The sequence below is a fragment of the Bactrocera neohumeralis genome, chromosome 2 (genome assembly GCF_024586455.1).
Source record: "Bactrocera neohumeralis isolate Rockhampton chromosome 2, APGP_CSIRO_Bneo_wtdbg2-racon-allhic-juicebox.fasta_v2, whole genome shotgun sequence".
Taxonomy (NCBI): Eukaryota; Metazoa; Arthropoda; class Insecta; order Diptera; family Tephritidae; genus Bactrocera; species Bactrocera neohumeralis.
Genome location: NC_065919.1, coordinates 3,544,762 through 3,563,618, shown reverse-complemented (window position 1 = coordinate 3,563,618; position 18,857 = coordinate 3,544,762). Strand labels below are relative to the sequence as shown.

Genomic DNA, 18,857 nt, shown 5'->3' with positions numbered 1-18,857 from the left:
TACTGTTTAGAATATTTCTTTTACTTTACATATTACAATTTGTCAACTATTGCCTTAATATGCATAATACGGAGGGTATTTGTTAAAATGACTTAACATTGTTTGAGCTATTATCAAATGAAACTTTTCACAGAAATTCACAATTTTATTATTTTTTCATTCAATAAAAAGTTTTTTCTTTCGATTTTTTTTCATATAAAAGTCTTTTATGTAAGGGCTTGGCAACTCTATGTGCTGAATCATTTTTCGATATTCGCTGAATGTCTGTATAAAGTCGCCATTTTCTCTTGCGCACATTATCTATCATAAATTCTTGTGAAATCTGCGAAGAAATAGTAAATTTTAGAATTTTTGTAGAAATAAAATCATTTAATTATCCAAAAATAATTCAAAACTAAATATTAATTCTCAAAGAATATTTGCGAATTTACAACTACGTATAAAAAATTCTTTGAAAGAATTAGGCTTTCTAAGCCAGCAAAAATTTGCTTGCGGAGTTCACCGCTGTACATCAATCAATAAAGTGGAAGAAAAGCTGTGAGATTAATCAATTAACATTAATATTTCAAATCAACGCAAATTGCAAACGTAAGATTTAAAATATATATGTTTTTTAATATTTTCGAAATATCAATTAATTTATAGATATTGTGTAGACGCCATTTTGTAAAAGATGGCCTTGAGGAATTTTGGAACAATACATAGAAAATATATGTACATACATTAGGCCTGGGTAGTTTACGTCATCTAATTACTGTCAATTCATTCTATTTTGTATACCTATGTTTATAAAAATTTTAATTATTTGGAGATTTTAAAAATTTATACAAAAGCGGGGTCTTTTGTTTTATACATATTTAGACCAAAATCGCGGTGTTTATTATTAAATTATCGCGACCTAATGTATATATCTAGTACAACAGGCAGTAGTCATCTGCAATTACGGAAATATCTATTTTTAACTATATGCATACATACAATTTAATTATATTTTCGCAAAAATTGGTACTGTATCAAACTTATTTATGTAGGTAAAAACATTTTAAAATTCATAGCAAAAAGGGTAAAAAGTGGTGGTGTAGCCATTTAAAGGGATTTCATGATTAAATTTAGGGTACTATTGTTAGCTGGAATCCTTAAAAATTGTGCATTGTTAAGTAATTAGTGAACAGGTAGATAATATTTAAGAAAGAGTAGTATTACAATCATTGAGTTCTCTGTCTATAAATACTAAACATTTCTCTTGATTTATTTCAGTTCCGAACAAATATTGCTACAGTTAAGTCAACGCCATATAAGTTCCAGTAAATAATCATAAAAAATTTCATCAAAGTTAAAAAAAAAAAAAACAATTTAAAAGTTGTATCTACAATAATGTCGGCATCAATAAGTAAAATTCATGTCACCAGCTCGACCGGTTTGTCATTGAATGAACGCTTTACGGCAGTGCAGGATCGCCGCCGTGAAGTACCAGAACGCGTTTTGCGACCAACTCGCGACACATCTGTCGCAAATCGTCGTCTATTGCAGCAGCTAGCTAGAAGACATAAAATGCAAGCAGCACTTAAATTGAAACGCGTACGTAAATGGTCAAAACTTATAGTCATTTGATGGGAACATTCAGCAAAGTGGTTGGCTAAAAATACAATTTTGTATTAAACATTTGAGCATAGAAAATGAATGGTTTATACACAGATGTGCTGTTACAGCTTCGAAACTTCTATAAATGTTTATCGAAAAAGAAACGTTGCAAATACAGTGCATTCCTAAAAATGTACTTTTGAACACCCAATTCTATATTATGTTTGCGAGTAGCATGTCGTCCTTTCGAGCGTGCAATATTTGATGTAGGAAAAGGTGAAAAACATAAGATAACATGTGTCAACATAGGAGAGCATCATTTGGCGTTTTGAGGGAAATGGATAAAAAAACATTGCGCAGTAATAGAAACATAATCAATCTTCTTATTTGAAAAAAAAGTGATTCCCGCAAATGTATTGTTAAAGGAAAAGCGGCATTTGATGAAGGAAAGGGAGATATATCTACTTATGTGTTACAGTAGGAGATATCATACGGTCAGCTTTTGACGGGAATGATTAATGAGTCATTGGAGATGTTACTAATTATTCAATCAGTTTAACTGAATCATGACAAATGAATTATATTTGGAAGTGACCATATCAAATTCTCCATTTTTTCGGATCACTGGTCTTGTGAAAAAATTTGTCTGTTCAACCCCTAGTTATTGTGTATAAATAAGGACATATAAGACAAAGAAATCTCTACGTCTCGGAACTTGGATTTATTCCTTTCCAAACAATATCATATTTGCAGCATTCTTTGAACCTTTGGAAATGTGTCATTCTGTTACTACAACAACTACAAAGGATTGCAGATTACTTCTGCTGCAACACATCAACCAGCTGAGGTCATCTCAAATTCCATGCCGTTGGACAACGAATAAGTGAAAATAAATCTACAACAAAATATTTTCGAACCTTCCGGAGTTTGCTATTTGACCACACATCCCCCAGTATTTTTACTAACATAAATCAATCGTTTGGAATTTTACTTTTTGAACACAAACATATTAGTTAAGCTACTCTTACACATAATCGTCACACATCAACTTATTCTAATCAGTTATAGAATTGGGTGATAGAAGCGAAATGTTTGAACCTGCAAGCTACTCTACATTATTTACAATATTTAGTGCTCGCTGTAACAAAGCGTTAGCCAAAAAACAGCCAACCAATATTGCTTAATTAAAGTCATGTAGACGTAAACGGAAACCCCCTAAGCGAATCCACGTTTAATTTTGAAAATTTCTTCTAATTCACACCCTGTGTGGATCTTACAGAGAAGCATGCGACCCATTGGAGGAAGTGTAGCTATGAGACGCGGCACTATCAAGGCCTTGCGTGTAGCAGCTAATGGAAAACCGATCCGTACCAACAGCCTGACCACCGTTGCAACGTAAGAACAAAATTTATATATCATCTACATATTATATATGATCTGCAATAAGACATGCAACAGCAAGGCTATTGCATGTGTACCTGCCAAACAACAAAATGCATTAATTTAAATATTTTACAAAAAATATGGCAACTGCGAACTATACAAGAATTTTGAACATACGCTACCATATGCATGACATTGATTCAATTCTACTTTCTTCAAACCCTCATCCAATATACAGAATGGAAGCCGATTTGATTTCGAACAATCAACGCAACTTAAACAGATCCCTCCGTCGAGCGAATTCCGTTTCGAACCGTTTGGGCCGCCCACTAGTAGGCGGTGCTGCTCAGCGTATTGCCCAGCGACGTTTACAACGTGCATTGCCCGGTGCAATCATACCGCATGAAATGCAAAGGCGTGGCCGTTCACGCAGTCGTTCTAGGGCGCCCGTGGAGATTATAAATTTAACCCGTAGTCGTTCACGCAGCCTAGGACGTTCGCTACCAACAGGCGCTCAAGTTCGTGGTCGTTCCCGCTCACGTGTACGTTCACGCAGTCGTGTCAATGCTGTCTCCAGAACCAATATACCAGTAAAAGCCCGCTTGGGTGTCCGTCCTGGAGCTATTGCTGGCCGTCGTCGTAGCCAAAGTGCTGTACGCGGCGTAGCACAAGGACGCATACAGCGTCGACGCAATTCAAATGTTGCTGCTGGAGTTGCTGGACGTACAGCTAACGCTGGGCGCCAACGGGGAAGGTAAGTTACAAGCAAATATTAACCAAAAGAATATCAATAAATAATGTTTGGTATATAATTAATTTAATTTTATCTTTTTTACTTCCAGAACAATGACTAGAAACGCAAACGCCATAGTAAGCACGGCTGGCCGCTCACGTTCACGCACACGTAATGGCGTACAGGCACGCGCCCAATCTCGTGCACGCTCACGTACTCGTGGGGGATCTGTTGTGGGTCAGCGCAATGTAGGATCGGCTCAAGGTGGTCGCATACGTGGCCGTAGTCAACAACGGCGTGGAGGACGTGGTGCAATAGCACAAAGAAATGGTAAAACTAATGGTAATAAGAATGGACAGCAACAACAACAGCAGCAGCGACGTGGTCGTAGTCGCAGCCGTGGTGGACGCGGTGGCCGCAATCAAGGTAAAAACTAACCAAGGCGTGTTGTAAATGCACACGCTACGCCTGGAACTCCGGTAATCAAGTGTGGAAAATGCGACAGCATATGTTGCTTAAAATTGCACGTGATCATACAAGTTTTTTCGTTACTAACTTTTATATTTCTTTAGGTAAGACTGCTAAACCAGAGGTTGATAAGGATAAGCTCGACAAGGAGCTGGACCAATATATGGCGACAACAAGAACTGAAAACAGTGACTTTCTGCTAAGGAATTAGGTCACTTAGTATAGCAGCATAACCACCGTGAAATACATACATATATAGTTTAGTTTAAACATATTAATATTTATTATTTTACATAAAGCAATTTGAACATTTTTTTTAATACATAAAACTCATTGCTTTTCAACTCTTAGTTAAGTTAAAGCAGTGAAAACTGCCTAATCAAACCTATGTATATAAATGAAAGAAATTTACATTAAGATCTTAATTAATAGTATGGCGTAGCAATTTTGTAAAATCCTTTATTATCTCAAAGGATACTTGAATTTGATGTACTTTATTGTTACCAATATCTAATAAATAATAAGCAGCTAAAAATATTATTAGGTGTTTTCTTAACAATGTAAAAAGAAAAATGATTGAACGTTCGGCTGCACCGCATCTATAAGCATTTCTTATAGCATAAAAGGGTATACAAATATTGTTTGACTTTTGAACTATCAGTTTTTATGGCAACTATATGCCGATATCCGATCTGAAAAATTTCTTCGGATATTGTAGCGTTGCTTCCATTAACAATCCATGCCGAATTCCGTGAAGTTATCTCGTAAAAAAAAACATTTACTCAAGGAATTTGAAATTGAGTATTAGAGAAACAAACAATTTACTTAGCATTGATCAGAAAGCGTACTATTTTTAAGCAGTTCTGCTCAAATCTAACCATTTCTTATTGCTGCCGCAGTTCAAATCTCGTAAACGGTAAATAAGTCACTGGGAATGGCCATAAAAGTGTGCACACCTCGCACAAACATGAATGCGTATGTATGTAGAGATTTGATTACGCTTGACCTTTTGCAAAAAGCTACTTCGAGCGGTATAAGCCGTCATAAATGTGTAACAATGTAGTTATTGAAGGAAAATATGGTGCATACACCTCCAAATTAACTATCCTGCTTGGCGCATAAAAACCATTGAAGGTACAAATATATCCATGTTCATGTGGGTGTATGTAAATGAAAAGCCAGACGTTTTGGTTGAGCAAGGGTTGAGTATATTAAATTTTGCCTTTTTCTTTCGTTTTATTAGTTTTTGCTATGGAAGGGTTAAACATATTGTAAAACAAGCGTAAACGGTTTCAAATGGTGCTATAAAATGTCAAATAGTGCAATATACATTTTTTTCTCTTTTATTGGGTTTTTACTGACTTACATACAATCATACATATGTATACGCGAAAGTTAGGAAATTCATTACTTTTTCAAGAGTGCCCTTCATGGAGTTACAGTTTTAGAAGTTATGAAGAAAAAATATTTGAATACAGTTGGAATTTACAAAAAAAAATTATATTATATGAATAATATAATGCTACTTAATAGTTATTGCCGCAATAGAACAACACAATTTTTCACACCTCATCTAATGAACATTAGGGTGATGTTGATAAGTAGTATTTTACTTTTGATAGACCGTCTCCAATCTGTCAAAAGTTCTAGCTTGCGTATCGAAGCAAATGAGATCTCGACCGAAGCTATAATACTCTTCACAAATAAAACGGATTCCTTACAGAGCCAGTTTGTATGACAACTATATTTTAGAGTCACTCGATGTGAACAATTTTTTCGAAGATTGCATTGTTTTCTTGCAACCTATACCAAATATCTTGAAGATATCCTGTCAAATGAAAAAATTTGTCATACAAGCACATTTTTCCGATCGTTCAGTCTGTTACAACTATATGCTATAGTGGTCTGATATCAACTGTTCCGACAAGTGAGCAGGCCCTTGGTTAGAAAAGGTCGGTTGCAAAATTTTAAATCGATATCTCAAAAACTGAGAGATAGTTCAAATATATACAGATGTACCGATAGACAGACGGACATGGCGAAATCAACTCAGCTCGCTGATCATTCATGCACTATGTACATACATATGTATATGTATATGCTTTATAGGCTGTCTCTGGCGTTTCCTTTTGGGTGTTACAAACATCGTGGCAAACTTAATATGCCCTGTTCACGATATCAAAATATTGCACCCCATTTAATAACAACAAAGTTCTGCTGAACGAAAAAGCAGTGATGTAAAAAGTGTTTGTAACAATAAAGTATCTTTTTATTATTTATGTATATATGTATATACTATATATTTCCCGTAGTTCCTAGGTGGAACATACGGCCTCAATTATTTAGGCCAACTTTTTTTCTGCGAAAATTTAAGCAATTCCTGTATGGACTCGCATATATGTTACTACATACATTACTATTTATGCACATACATATGTACATATATACAATATTGCACTTGTATACCTATACATAAATTTGTCCATTTTATTTGAAAAAGGCATACGAAGGAGTAGAATAGGAATTAAGTATAAAATACCTATTCATATACATACATACAATTGAGTATATATGTAAGTATGTCAATATGTTACGTTTTTATCAAAATAGCATTTCAGTAAATTTTCACAAAAAAATGTGGAACGCTTCACGATTTTGCGTGTCATCCTTGCGCAGGGGCCATGCTAATCTTCTCTGTATCGTTCCAATTTTAGTATATGTTCTGCCGAAGCAAGAACAAATGTAGTTGAGAGCGTACGGTACTTATACCGTTCGCGTAACGAAAAAGCATCTGCGAATTATAACACTCAAAGGTAACGAACGAACAATGTGTAAGCAGAAAAGCAAAATGTGTATCGAAAGTAAGAAGAGAGAGGGAAGAGAGAACGGGGCAGAGCATTTAGTTTTGTAGGTAGTTTGGCATTTTCATCAAATAAAATATATGTTTGTAATATAACGTAAAAATGCAAAAATTTAATAAAATTCGATGAATATTATAAAATATTAAATTAAATATGATTTTTCTAAGTAAAAGTGTAGAAGTGCATTTTCATTAAATATTTAGAAAGCCAGTACATTTTTATTGAAATATATGTAATTGTGTAAAAGCAACCGACTTTGGAGAGTGGCGAATAAAAATAAGCCAATTAAGTGAAATAACGTCAATCCTCATGTGTGGTATAGGGTTCAGAGGAAAGGAATGAACTGCTTTCATTTGTGCATATACCAACTGCTTACATAAGTGAAGCGTTTATTAGATATACATACATATGTACATATATGTATATATGGACACATGTGTGGCGTAAAAGGTGGAATGTAGAGGCGAAAATTTGGCTTCTGAGGCTTGGAGAAGATGTAAAAAATATATTTCAACAATTTGTTAAAACAAAAATACACATTTATAATATTTATATATTACAATAAAAGTTGAAATAGAACAATAAATTAATTTATTTTCTTTGCAATCAAACAAAAGGACATCTGCAGTGCAATCTCTTTGCCATTTATCCGTTATTACACAAAATAAAACAAGTACAAACACAAACCAATATTTAGCTACAGTAAAAAAAATCTAAATTCACATAAATTCTAAATAAACAATTTTGAATATTTTAAACAAATACGCAAAGCACAATGCCTAATCTCTGCCATCAATCTTCAATTGTGGCATGTTGGCAGCAAACAAGGCTTAAGACCTCCGAATACAAGCAAATATAAACAAATAAATGCATATGTATCTACATAAATATCTACGCATGTGGATACACAATTCAGAAAGGTACTTGTATGTATGTGTGAATATGTGTTAAGACGGCTGAAACATTTGTAAATGCAAGTGGTTAATCCTGGCGTCACTCAATGCCGCACTTGATTCTTGGTATACAAAAGCCAAAACTTGTATTTGGTTGAACAAATATACTCACATATACACATACATGTATTTAAATGTTTCCTTATACAACCGCATAACTGTATTTTCTGGTGAAATATTGGCATTTTCGATTTACACTTGTGTTATGGATTTGAATTGGGTAAGAAGCTTTACAGACGACTCTTACGCTTTGTGGTCGGTTGGTGTGGGCCACAGTGAGCATGCTAAACTAATAGATGTATACATACATATTCATATATTTGAGGTCGATATTGGGCCATGCCTGAAAATTTCAGCAACAAATTGCCGTTAGTTGTATGGTTGGTTGAAGGGGAGGTGTTTTGCTGAAACACCAGGCTATCAGCGGCACTAGTTATCAATTCACTAGGTTTGACAAAGACAAAAAAATATGCAAGACATTGAAGATTATGTGCCTTGTGAAGACATGCTGCCACACTTAACTTTCGAAGATTGCTCGTCAGAAACAAGAGCCCTTCAAATAAATGGTCATGGTTCGTTCATTACTCAATTTGTATGAAGATCTGATTTCTTCATCTGGACAGGCAAGCTTTAAATTGCATTGGAAGTGACATTATCGATCAAAAACACCTTCGGCGCCGTTTCAGATGCCTTCTTTTTACAGCAGTACGAGCGTGGATCCGCAAAATGTGCACATTGGCTCTCAGTTTTCAGCTTAAGTTTACTGTCAGAAAGCTTGAGATTTTAGGGATGAAGAGAAAATGGAAAGTGAAATCTACATTTAGACTAATCTCCCAATGTTTTGGTCCAGTTTTCTCGTTAAAATGACCAATGCTTTGGTCTCTGTTTGGGATGGATAACATCGGCTGAGTAATTAAATAAGCTTACTATCCTCTAGTCTAGTCCTAGTTCTTTGATTACACTGAGTATGATTCAGTTTGGAGTTGAATCTGTTACATCATAATTTAATGTTGTCAAAGGTGTTGCGATTGGCAAATTGTTAAGACAGACTTTGGCGATGATTCTATAATATGGCTAAATTCGTTTATAGGGACTTTCAGTTGATCATCAAAACGAATTTTTTTGAAAAATTAAATGCCGAGTTTACTCCAAATTCCTAAGGCATTTGGCTGCAACATATTCTTAAGTACACAATCAGATTTTCATTCAAATATAGTTTTAGGCGCAGTAACCATTTTTCACATTTAATTTATAGACATTCTTATATAAATATGTAAGTATGTATATACTTATATTCCTGCAAATGTGCGCGCTGAGGTATTAGCAAAACAGGTTAGCAGCTGTTTCACTATTTCATTTTAATTTCATTTGATTTATTATCCACACAAGGGTTTCTTTGTCTGAATTTGTAATTTATTCAGCATCCTTCATAGCTACTCTTCATTTCGTATGCGGTTTCCATGCTTGGTGCCACAAAGCCAGTGTATTGGTTGGTTTGTCGGCGGTCACATTGAAATAAATTTTGCGGGGAAGCAGCTTAAAGTGTGGAATATTTACATATTTATGCAAATAAATATGTATGTTTGCTAAAAGTTTTTGCCTTCTCACTAATCTGAATTTGACACCTTGAAAACGGTGTTAATTGATTTGTTTTTGAAATGAAATTAAATCGAGCACACACAACACAACCAGTAAATCGAAATTTTAGTAGGTTGGAAAATAACAAATGTTTTAGAAAGTTAAGTAGAGTGGAGTCTTTAAAGGGTAAATATTTGAAATTTATCATACATTTGTAAAGATTTTATTATGACAAGTACTTTATTACAAGCATTGTTTTTAGAGTAGTGGAGTGGTAGCTGTCAAATTAGCTGTCAAATGACAAATGTCAAACATTGCAGCTGATTAGACAGCTATTGTTCTAGGAAATTTAATATCTCTGCATGACTTTATATATTTATTTTAAAGATTAAGTTCAGAAGAGCATAGCAAACTCTCATCCCTTGACACTTTGTTAAGCAATAGTCGCCATTTTTATTAGAGAGAAACACTGAAAGTAAAGCGTTCAGTGTGGCATACCCTTTACTTTCCTCGCTTCGTTGTTTGTAGTATGAACTGTCACGCAAAGCAAAAAAAGTTGTACGGGTATGAGCATCAACTTGAGTGAATTGTGCTATGACATTGCGAAAATAAAATATTTACAATAGTTTGAGAAGCAGACAACCCAATTTCCTAGTTAAACATACAATTTGTTAATTTCTTCTTCTTTAATAATACTTATATACATATGTACTTCGGTTTCATACGTTTCATCAGCTCACTTAAGCCCACAAAGCCGTAATAAGTTAAACGCTTGCGGTGGTCAAAAGGTCAAAAATTGGATGACAAAATAATAATAATAACAACATGTGCGTGAAACTCAAAATATTGCTTTTAATGCAATGAAACAATATTGAGTCAACATCATTGAAAAATTATACAATAAAGTGCGGTCCTCCACAGAATTTGCTTTACTCGTCGTCTCCGGGCTGTCTGCTGCGAAGCTTATCGGAAAAATTCTGAAGCAGTAAAAACTGCCGTACTTGACTCTGGACTCTTTCAAGTGGCTGCGGGCGAGTTATTTTTTATTTTTTTATACTTTGCGCACTTGTTTGGAGAGAAATTCAATATTAAAATGAACAGTAAATACTTTTATTCAATATATACTACTATCCACTTTTAGTTCTACTCATACAGTATCCGTTAAAAGTTAGGAAGAGCTACTTAAAGTGAATTCATCCTGTATATTTCTCTTCAGTATAGAGAAGACATGATTTTGAGAGAACTGGCAATTGTAATATTGAATTCGCAACAAAAAAGTGGTCGGACGGACCTAGAGGTAGAATGAAAACTAAGGCTATTGAATGAAGACAAATTGTCTAAAGATAAACATAAGATAAATGCAAAACGCCATAACCACGCAGCACGATTATATAAGTGACCGTATAACCCAGAGTTTGAATTGGAATCAGCGCTATTAGTTAGTAAAACTGTAAAAAATTAGTAAATCTTGTGCAAATTTATTATTCAGAAATTTTCCAAGCATACTTCTAGGCTTTTGTTGCAATTAACTTATTCAGAGAGTTCAATCTTTTGGCGCACACTGTCCATACATCCCTACATACAAACGAATAGCACAGTGTTTAAGTATTGTAAAATTGATATGGCCTGTTCTGATATTTTCTTGTGTGTTCTTGTTTATGGGTCGTGCAGAACTGTACTGTGGAATGGACACGGTGCCAAGCGGCACTTTCGTTCGCCGAAGAACACCATAACCATGGACGTAAGCACTTCACAGCGGTGCTGCCCATTCAACATTTCAATTCGTGTAGCGAAGCTTAAACTTTAATTTTCGCTGTTGCGCATATATTTTATGTAAGCAATTCCACTTTTGAGCATTGCTTATATGACATTCGGTTGCGTGAAACTGCTGGCGCTTAAATAGTTGAACAATTGCTCGTACATGCATTCAGCATGCATTTTTGAGCGGTGTCTTGTGCTGTAAATCTCTTGTCTCAATAGTTGTTATTGTTTTCGGTGCAATTCCTAGCCTTGCTCGCTCTGTAAAATGCTTTTATGGCTACCTGCTCTTATGCATGAAAGTTTATATTCTACCGGGTTTATAATTAACTGCAACCGAGGTAAGGTTGCGACTACAGGAGTGCATACAAATGGGCAACGTTTTTGTTTGCCTTTCGCCTGTTGGCGATTAATCTCTGTGTGGTAGTAAAAAGCTGTCCGTTGAGTACTTTTTCTGAGGAGGAGTGGATTTACCAAGATGCATATCACTTTCGTACAAAGAGGTTAAGCGGTCAGGTAAAGTTCGGGGTTATGCCTTTTCGTGCTGTATGACATAGAGATCCGCACTTATAGTATGTAAATAATCTGATTGCCACTTGCGTGCCGCGATTGTAAAAGCACTCTTCTTTCAGAAAGAAAATAAAATTTTAAGCCAATATAAAGATTTCCTCTTTCAAACAACTGCTCTCCGCCTTCCTCACTCCGTGGAAATATAAAGAACAAAGCATTAAAAAATATGAAAATGAAATTATTACGCAGCCAGTTGGATGACTGAGCATAGGTAATCAAGCGTTTGACTGTTGTTCCTTGGTACATAGTTCGCTCATCGCCTCTGCCTCTGTGTCCGGACATTGTTTCAGCGACGACGCTCCAACGCATGCAATTATTTGCTGAGCTGGCCATTTTGCCGTTACTTCGCTCGCTTTTTTCTTAGTCAGTTGACTATGACAGCTGTGTCAGGTGCTGTGCGAGCTAAAATTGATTGAAATCACCGTTAAGATTGGCCAAGTCCCCTGCACATAAACACATTATATCAACGCACATCTTTACAGCGACTTGGAAAATATTGCTTTTGTTGCTTTGCCGTTCTGAGTCGTTTTGTTTTTTGTGGTTGTCAGAATGAGTAATGGTCGTTATGAATGGCTGTGCAGTGTACAGAGCGAAGAAATGTGAGTTAACTTGAGTAAAAAATATTGATTTAATATTAAAGGATAAAAGTTACGACAAAGTTTCATTAAGACTTAAAGTCAAAGCGAATAAGTTAGACATCAATTTGACTTGATTTCTACGGAGTTAATTAGATGAAACTATTTTGCTAATGTACTGTGAGATATAAGAGATATATTCTTCTTCTTCGTTATTTGGCGTAGACAACGCTTACGCGGTTATAGCCGAGTTTACAACAGCGCGCCAGTTGTTCTTCCTGTTCGTTTTTTGGCGTCAATTTGAGATTCCAAGTGCAGCCAGGCCCTTCTCAACTTGGTTTTTCCAAAGGAGTGGAGGTCTTCCTCTGTTTCCCACGGCGGGCACTCTCAAAGCTAGTGTGTTTTCATCAATTCAGACGACATGACCTAGCCAGCGTTGCCGCTGTCTCTTAATGCGCTGAACTAAGTAAATGTCGTCGTATATCTCGAACAGCTAATAGTTCCATCGACTGCGGTACTCGCTGTTGCAGAACCTTTCTCTCGAAAACTCGTTACGCCGACTCATCCGATGCTGTGATAGTCATGCCTCTGCACCATATAGCAGGTCGGCGATGATGAGAGACTTATGGAGTTTGGTCTTTGTTCGTCGAGAGAGGACTTTACTTCTCAGTCCGAAGTAGCATCTGTTGGTAAGAGTTATTTTGCGTTCGATTTCGAGACTGCCGTTGTTGTTGGTGCTAATGCTAGTTCCAAGATAGACGAAATTATCTACGACTTCGAAGTTATGACAGTCAACAATGACATGGGAGTCAAGCCAATTGCTTCGCTTCTTTGTTCAACCGGGAGAAAGCAGAACTAACGGCGCAGTTGTTATGACCAAAGATATTAATGTCATTTGCGTACGTCAGCAGTTGTACCCTTTTCGAAGATTGTACCTTCTCAGCTCATATTATTTTGTCCAGCAGTAGATTGAAGAACTCGCACGATAGGGAGTCGCCTTGTCTAAAACCTCGTTTGGTATCGAACGGCTTGTAGAGATCCTTCTCGATTCTGACGCATCTTTTGGTAATGCCCAACGTCAGTTCACGCAGCCGTATTAATTTTGCGAGGATACCAAATTCAGACATCGCGGCATAAGGACACCTCCTTTTCGTGCTGTCAAAATCAGCTTTGAAATCGACGAGGAGGTGGTGTGTGTCAATTCTCCTTTCAGGGTCTTTTCCAAGATTTGGCGCATGGTGAATATCTGGTCGGTTGTTGATTTTCCAGGCCTGAAGCCACACTGATAAGGTCCAATCAATTTGTTGACGGTGGGCTTTAATCTTTCACACAATACGCTCGATAGAACCTTATATGCGATGTTTAGGAGGCTTATCCCACGGTAGTTGGCGCAGATTGTGGGGTCTTCCTTTTTGTGGAATGGACAGAGCACACTTAAATTCCAAACGTTAGGCATGCTTTCATCCGACCATATTTAACAAAGAAGCTGATGCATGCTCCTTATCAGTTTTTCGCCGCCGTTGTTCTTTAAATGAGTAATTGCTATTCGAACTTCTTCATGGTCCGGCAATGGAACGTCTGCTCCATCGTCATTGATTGGGTAATCGGGTTTCGTAAAATTTTCGAACCCTGTCGGCCAGCTTGTTAAGCGTTTTCAAGCAGCTCATTACCGGTCTTAGATCAAGTATCCTCTGGGTAGCCAAAAAACATTCGTTTGAAGGCGAGCTAAAGTGAGAAGGCGAATCAGCCTTTTCACGGATTGTCTGCTGTGTTTGGGACCCGCCGCGTAAAAAACCACTCCAATGAAAAGGACACGACATATATCAGTTGTATTTAATATACTATCTTCCACTCACAAAAAAAAGTAGTCCATGAAAGCATCACATAGTGAAGTAATCGGCCAATTGAGGAGAGTTTTGAGGTTTATACAAGCTATGGGCCGCCAAGTGGTGGGTCCGGTTTGTAGCAAAGGGTTCTTTCATTGCTCATTAACTCTGAACTTGTGAAACACTTAGTACATTTATGAGTATTGTTAAAAATGTCGAATCAAAACTGTCTAGTTTGAAACTTTCCATGAACCGACTTTAGCAGGTTTATTTGCTTGTTTTTCGATTTCAGGGCTATCCTCCGGGGTTTGCTTCTAATTGCTATTAAATAAGAAAACGTCTACTGGAAAAGCGCTTTAATCTGCCATAAATGGGAATTTTAATTCAATCCCTTACTTTGAAAACCAGAGAGCAGTATTCAGTCATTGTGTACAGATGTGTGGCGAATCGAATCCCGCTGCTAATCGTTACTTATAAAGATTTTAAAACAGGTACCACGAATATCGTGAAATATTTCTCCATTTTTACTACTTTAAAATTTAATTCTCTTAAAGATACGTTTTCTAATTTTAGTACAAAACTTTAACAGCCACATGTTTATGTCAACCGTTTAATACTTCAAAAGTTTGGAAATTAAGCCAACTTGTTAAGCCATATTGTATCGATAAGATGTCAATCACTCTGGCATGAAAGGAGCGCATAAAGGCCGAGAAACAACGTTAATGTGTTATTCCAAAACCAACAAATTGCCAAAAATGGAAGACACTTCTAAACTACACTACGAGGGGGACTATTCACACTGTGAGTTATGGAAGGCTTTTTTATTTTACTTAAGCTAAATAATATTGACGCAATAAAAAAGTAGTATTTCTTTTGAAAGCATGAAAAGTTAGGCCGCTGGCTAAATTTTAAATTGTTAAGGAAATCGTAAGCTAATTGGATCGTGAAGGGAAATGAATCGAAGAATCAAATTCTATAAATTTGTCGATTACAGTTAATTTATACGATGTCAGAAATAGTAATGACTATTTGGCGCTGTTTAATGAACTTTGTGAGTACTGACTATCACAAGTGCCCCTCGTAAAGTACATATCTGTAAGAGCATATTTTCAAAACAACTTGCATTGTCCCACTGCAAACAGTTCACTAAGCATTCCATCATTTTCTACCCAAAATAAATATTCACCTTCAATATATGTACATACATACATATAAAATTAATTGAAAATTATAAAGACTCATTTGGGACAATGACAGTTTAATTACAGCTGCATGCTTGGACATGTCACTCGAAGGCTTACTTTAAATCCTGTGCTCTATAATTCATCCTTGGACCTTGAACAGCAGCTTGGTCGGCAGTTTTACATTTTCAAGCATAAATTCAGGATGAACTCATTATGAACTAAATGAAAGCGCTCTTTTGTAATCATTATTCATTAAACTGCCAAACAAAACTTAATATTTCCAGCTCGCCAGCTCGGCTGAGAAAATTGAAGGAAATGCGACGATGAATGTGGCGCAAAATTTTCTTAGTATTTGTTGTTGTCATTATCGTTAAATAGTTGACATTTTTGTTCTTCGGTTCTTAGGCGAGCTCACTCATTTATGTCAAGGGAGATAAAAGTTTAATGTGTGTGCAAAGACTATGGCGATAAAGTGAAAGCATAAAAATAGTTAAACAGTTATACAATGTGGTCGTAAAAAAATGTTGTAGCTTCGTGCGGATTTCGGAGCGGTCGGGTAGATATTCATGGAAAATGCTCTGGGAAACAACGTCTTAATCAGCAAACGCATAGTATGATATATAATTTTTGAGTTGGATGAGCTCATTCAATTTATTTTCTTCATAATACTCAGAATACTTTTTAGCAAAATTGAAAGCAATTGCTATAGCATTTGCTTATCTATTAGCGCTGTATTTATAATAGTCTTGCCAATATTTGAAGAGTGGCGAATGAAACTATTAGTTGGTATAAGTACGGTGGACTGGCATAATCAAAGAGAAATGGAAATGGAAGGTATACTACCTCAATGAATGCTGAGGTTAATATTAATTAGAAAATAAAAAAATGTAAATGCTTTTTTACTTCTGTTAAGTAATTTCAAGCATTAGGCCCCGGCGAGATTCGAACTCACGATCTCCTGTTTACTAGACAGGCGCTTTAACCAACTAAGCCACGGCGCCATGTTGACGAGTGTCGCTCGCTAAGCACGCACTTTTTTGTATTTACTATAAATCGAACTCATACATATTTAATTTTACAACAATAAAAGAAAACTTTTGGCGAGATAAGAGTGTTGCAGTATAAATAATATAAAGAAAGTAGAATACAATTTCAAATACATATTTATTTATAGACTTATAGATGAGTGCGTACAATTTTTGAATTGGTTTGGGAGATATGACCGCTAACTAAATTTCCGTTTGATATTTTGTATTAAATTCTTTATACATATAAAAATTATGCGTTGACAATGAAATTTCAAAATAAAAGTTCGCAATATGTTTTACTTCCTTATATATTTTCTGCCCCCTAAGAAGCTGCTCATTCGTCGTAACTATCGAAATCGGACCACTATAGGGGTTAACTGCCATATATGTAAATAGACGTATCAATATCCAGATACATTTCTTACTGAAGCATATTTTTGTTTTATTAGCAAAAATAATTCGATTTGAAGTTTGTTTTTATTATTGTCCGAATATATGATTTTCGGATAAATTTCACCCAATGTCATTTTCGGCGGGTTAATAATTTTTTTCAAAGCTATAGAAAGCAATTTATGAACTTTAGATTTTATTTAGTAAGAGCACTACTATTCATAGTGACCTATTTAGACGAATATGCTGCATCAATAAGTGATTACTTAGTAACCTTGTCTATATTCGGAAATATATTTATGTCCTTTTCTTCAATATACCTTCGGGCTGCCAGCACCGGCCAACTTAGTAAGTTTGTCTCAGAACTCACGTTGTAATCAAACATTTTTCGGTATTTTTCATTTTTTGAAGTCGAAACAAAAAAACGAACAAAAGCGGCACAAAAGAATTGCACAGCTTTGCAGTTTCAGCGCAATCTCTTGTCCAAATCTTTCTTTCTTTGTCAGTAGTGGTAGTAGTGGCATTGTCCTGCAGAGACGAAAATAATTGCTGCTGAAGCCGAAGAGGCGATTCATCGAAAAATTAAGACAGCGAACAAAGAAGCACTGGCGTGGACAGCCAGCATATTGCGGTGTAGCATAATGTTACAAAAAATGAGTGAATAAGCGATTTACCTAGAAAATCGATGAAACTAAATGAGTAAATGTAACTAATTTTTGTATACTGTTATATAAATACTGTTACGCATAGCTTTAGTGAAAAATATGCACCCTCAGTCCATTCAATCAGTGTTTCAATTTCTGTAAATTCTATGCTTTAAATTAAATGTGTTTTTATTTCCACTTAAATCGTAGAATTGGTACATTTCTTCACCGTAAAGGTCAACAAACTCCAGACCACTGTAGACGACAAAAATGTAAAAAAAACACCACTTAAATATTTAGTTTTAAAAATGGTTAGCATTGCATTTTTCTATTGCATAGCACTATATGTGCATTAGGGTGGGTAAAAACAAAATTTTTTTTTTCGCTAATAATTTTTTTTATATGAAAAATAGGTTTTAGATCCCTCTAAGAAAATTTCTTATTTAATGCGTGGACCCATTATTGTAACGGAAAGGCCCTCCGACTTACAGTTTTCCATTTTTTTCTTATTATTTAATAGAAAATTTCATATCTCACTCCCGACTTCTTCAAAATTGATATTAAAAACCATTTCGTAGAGCAATAAATTTCCTAAAAAACTATGAGTTAGGTTTACTATAAATCGTAAAATATACCCAGAAAATCTATGAAATGAGATACTTTTTTGTAGTAAGTGGATTTTAATTTTTCCAACTGATAATATGAAAGAAAACCAGAAAAACGTACATAGGTACAAATAACTCCTTTCAAGAACTTGATTCCAATTGTTCACTTTGCATGACAGCTATAAACTATTGTTGTTCGATCTGAATACTTTCTTCGCGATTGTATTATTGCCTTAGCCAATAGCCCTTGCCAAATTTCGTGAAGATATCTCGTCAAATGACAGGGTTTTCCATACAAGCACTTAATTCCGATTGTTCAGTTTGTATAGCAACTATATGAAATAGTGATCTGATCAGCGGGTTCGACAAATGAAAAGAACATGTGCAAAATTTCAGATCGATATCTTAAAAAAGGGAAATACTTTTTCGCGTATACAGGTATACAGATAGACGGACATGCCTAAATCGACTCAGCTTGTCACTCTAATCACTTATATTTTATAGAGTCTCCGATGTTTCTTTCTGGTGGAAAATTAGTATACCCTGTTCAGGGTATAAAAATGGAAAATCGTTAGGCGGATAATCTTCTCGTTACAAATAAGAGCACATACTTAGAGAGACTTTCTTAGAGGTGTCTATGAACCTATTTTGAGAGTACCAAGCGAAAAAATATATTTGTATATTTTGATCCACCCTAATATGTATGTATATTCATATGCA

The 18,857-nt window shown here is 35.5% G+C and overlaps 1 protein-coding gene and 2 non-coding genes across 4 annotated transcripts; 1 reads left to right on the top strand and 2 right to left on the bottom strand.

Moving 5' to 3' along the window:
* The first annotated feature begins 292 nt into the window (after nucleotides 1-292).
* Nucleotides 293-4,702, top strand: LOC126751170 (serine/arginine-rich splicing factor 4). Of its 2 annotated transcripts, none has more exons than XM_050461217.1 (6): nucleotides 293-537; nucleotides 1,258-1,578; nucleotides 2,861-2,976; nucleotides 3,203-3,718; nucleotides 3,807-4,123; nucleotides 4,270-4,702. In XM_050461217.1, exons 2-6 carry the CDS (start codon nucleotides 1,375-1,377, stop codon nucleotides 4,374-4,376), a joined length of 1,260 nt encoding a protein of 419 aa, XP_050317174.1. In that variant the 5' UTR covers nucleotides 293-537; nucleotides 1,258-1,374; the 3' UTR covers nucleotides 4,377-4,702. The 2 variants fall into 2 exon arrangements, with proteins under 2 accessions (XP_050317174.1, XP_050317172.1); XM_050461215.1 differs by having other exon boundaries at nucleotides 293-588.
* Nucleotides 4,703-6,796: 2,094 nt separating this feature from the next.
* LOC126751844 (U6 spliceosomal RNA) lies at nucleotides 6,797-6,903 on the bottom strand. Its single transcript, XR_007665938.1, has one exon. It is a non-coding gene; the product is annotated as a U6 spliceosomal RNA (small nuclear RNA).
* A 9,494-nt stretch (nucleotides 6,904-16,397) lies between these two features.
* On the bottom strand, nucleotides 16,398-16,471 carry Trnat-agu (transfer RNA threonine (anticodon AGU)). Its single transcript has one exon. It is a non-coding gene; the product is annotated as a tRNA-Thr (tRNA).
* Nucleotides 16,472-18,857: the final 2,386 nt, after the last annotated feature.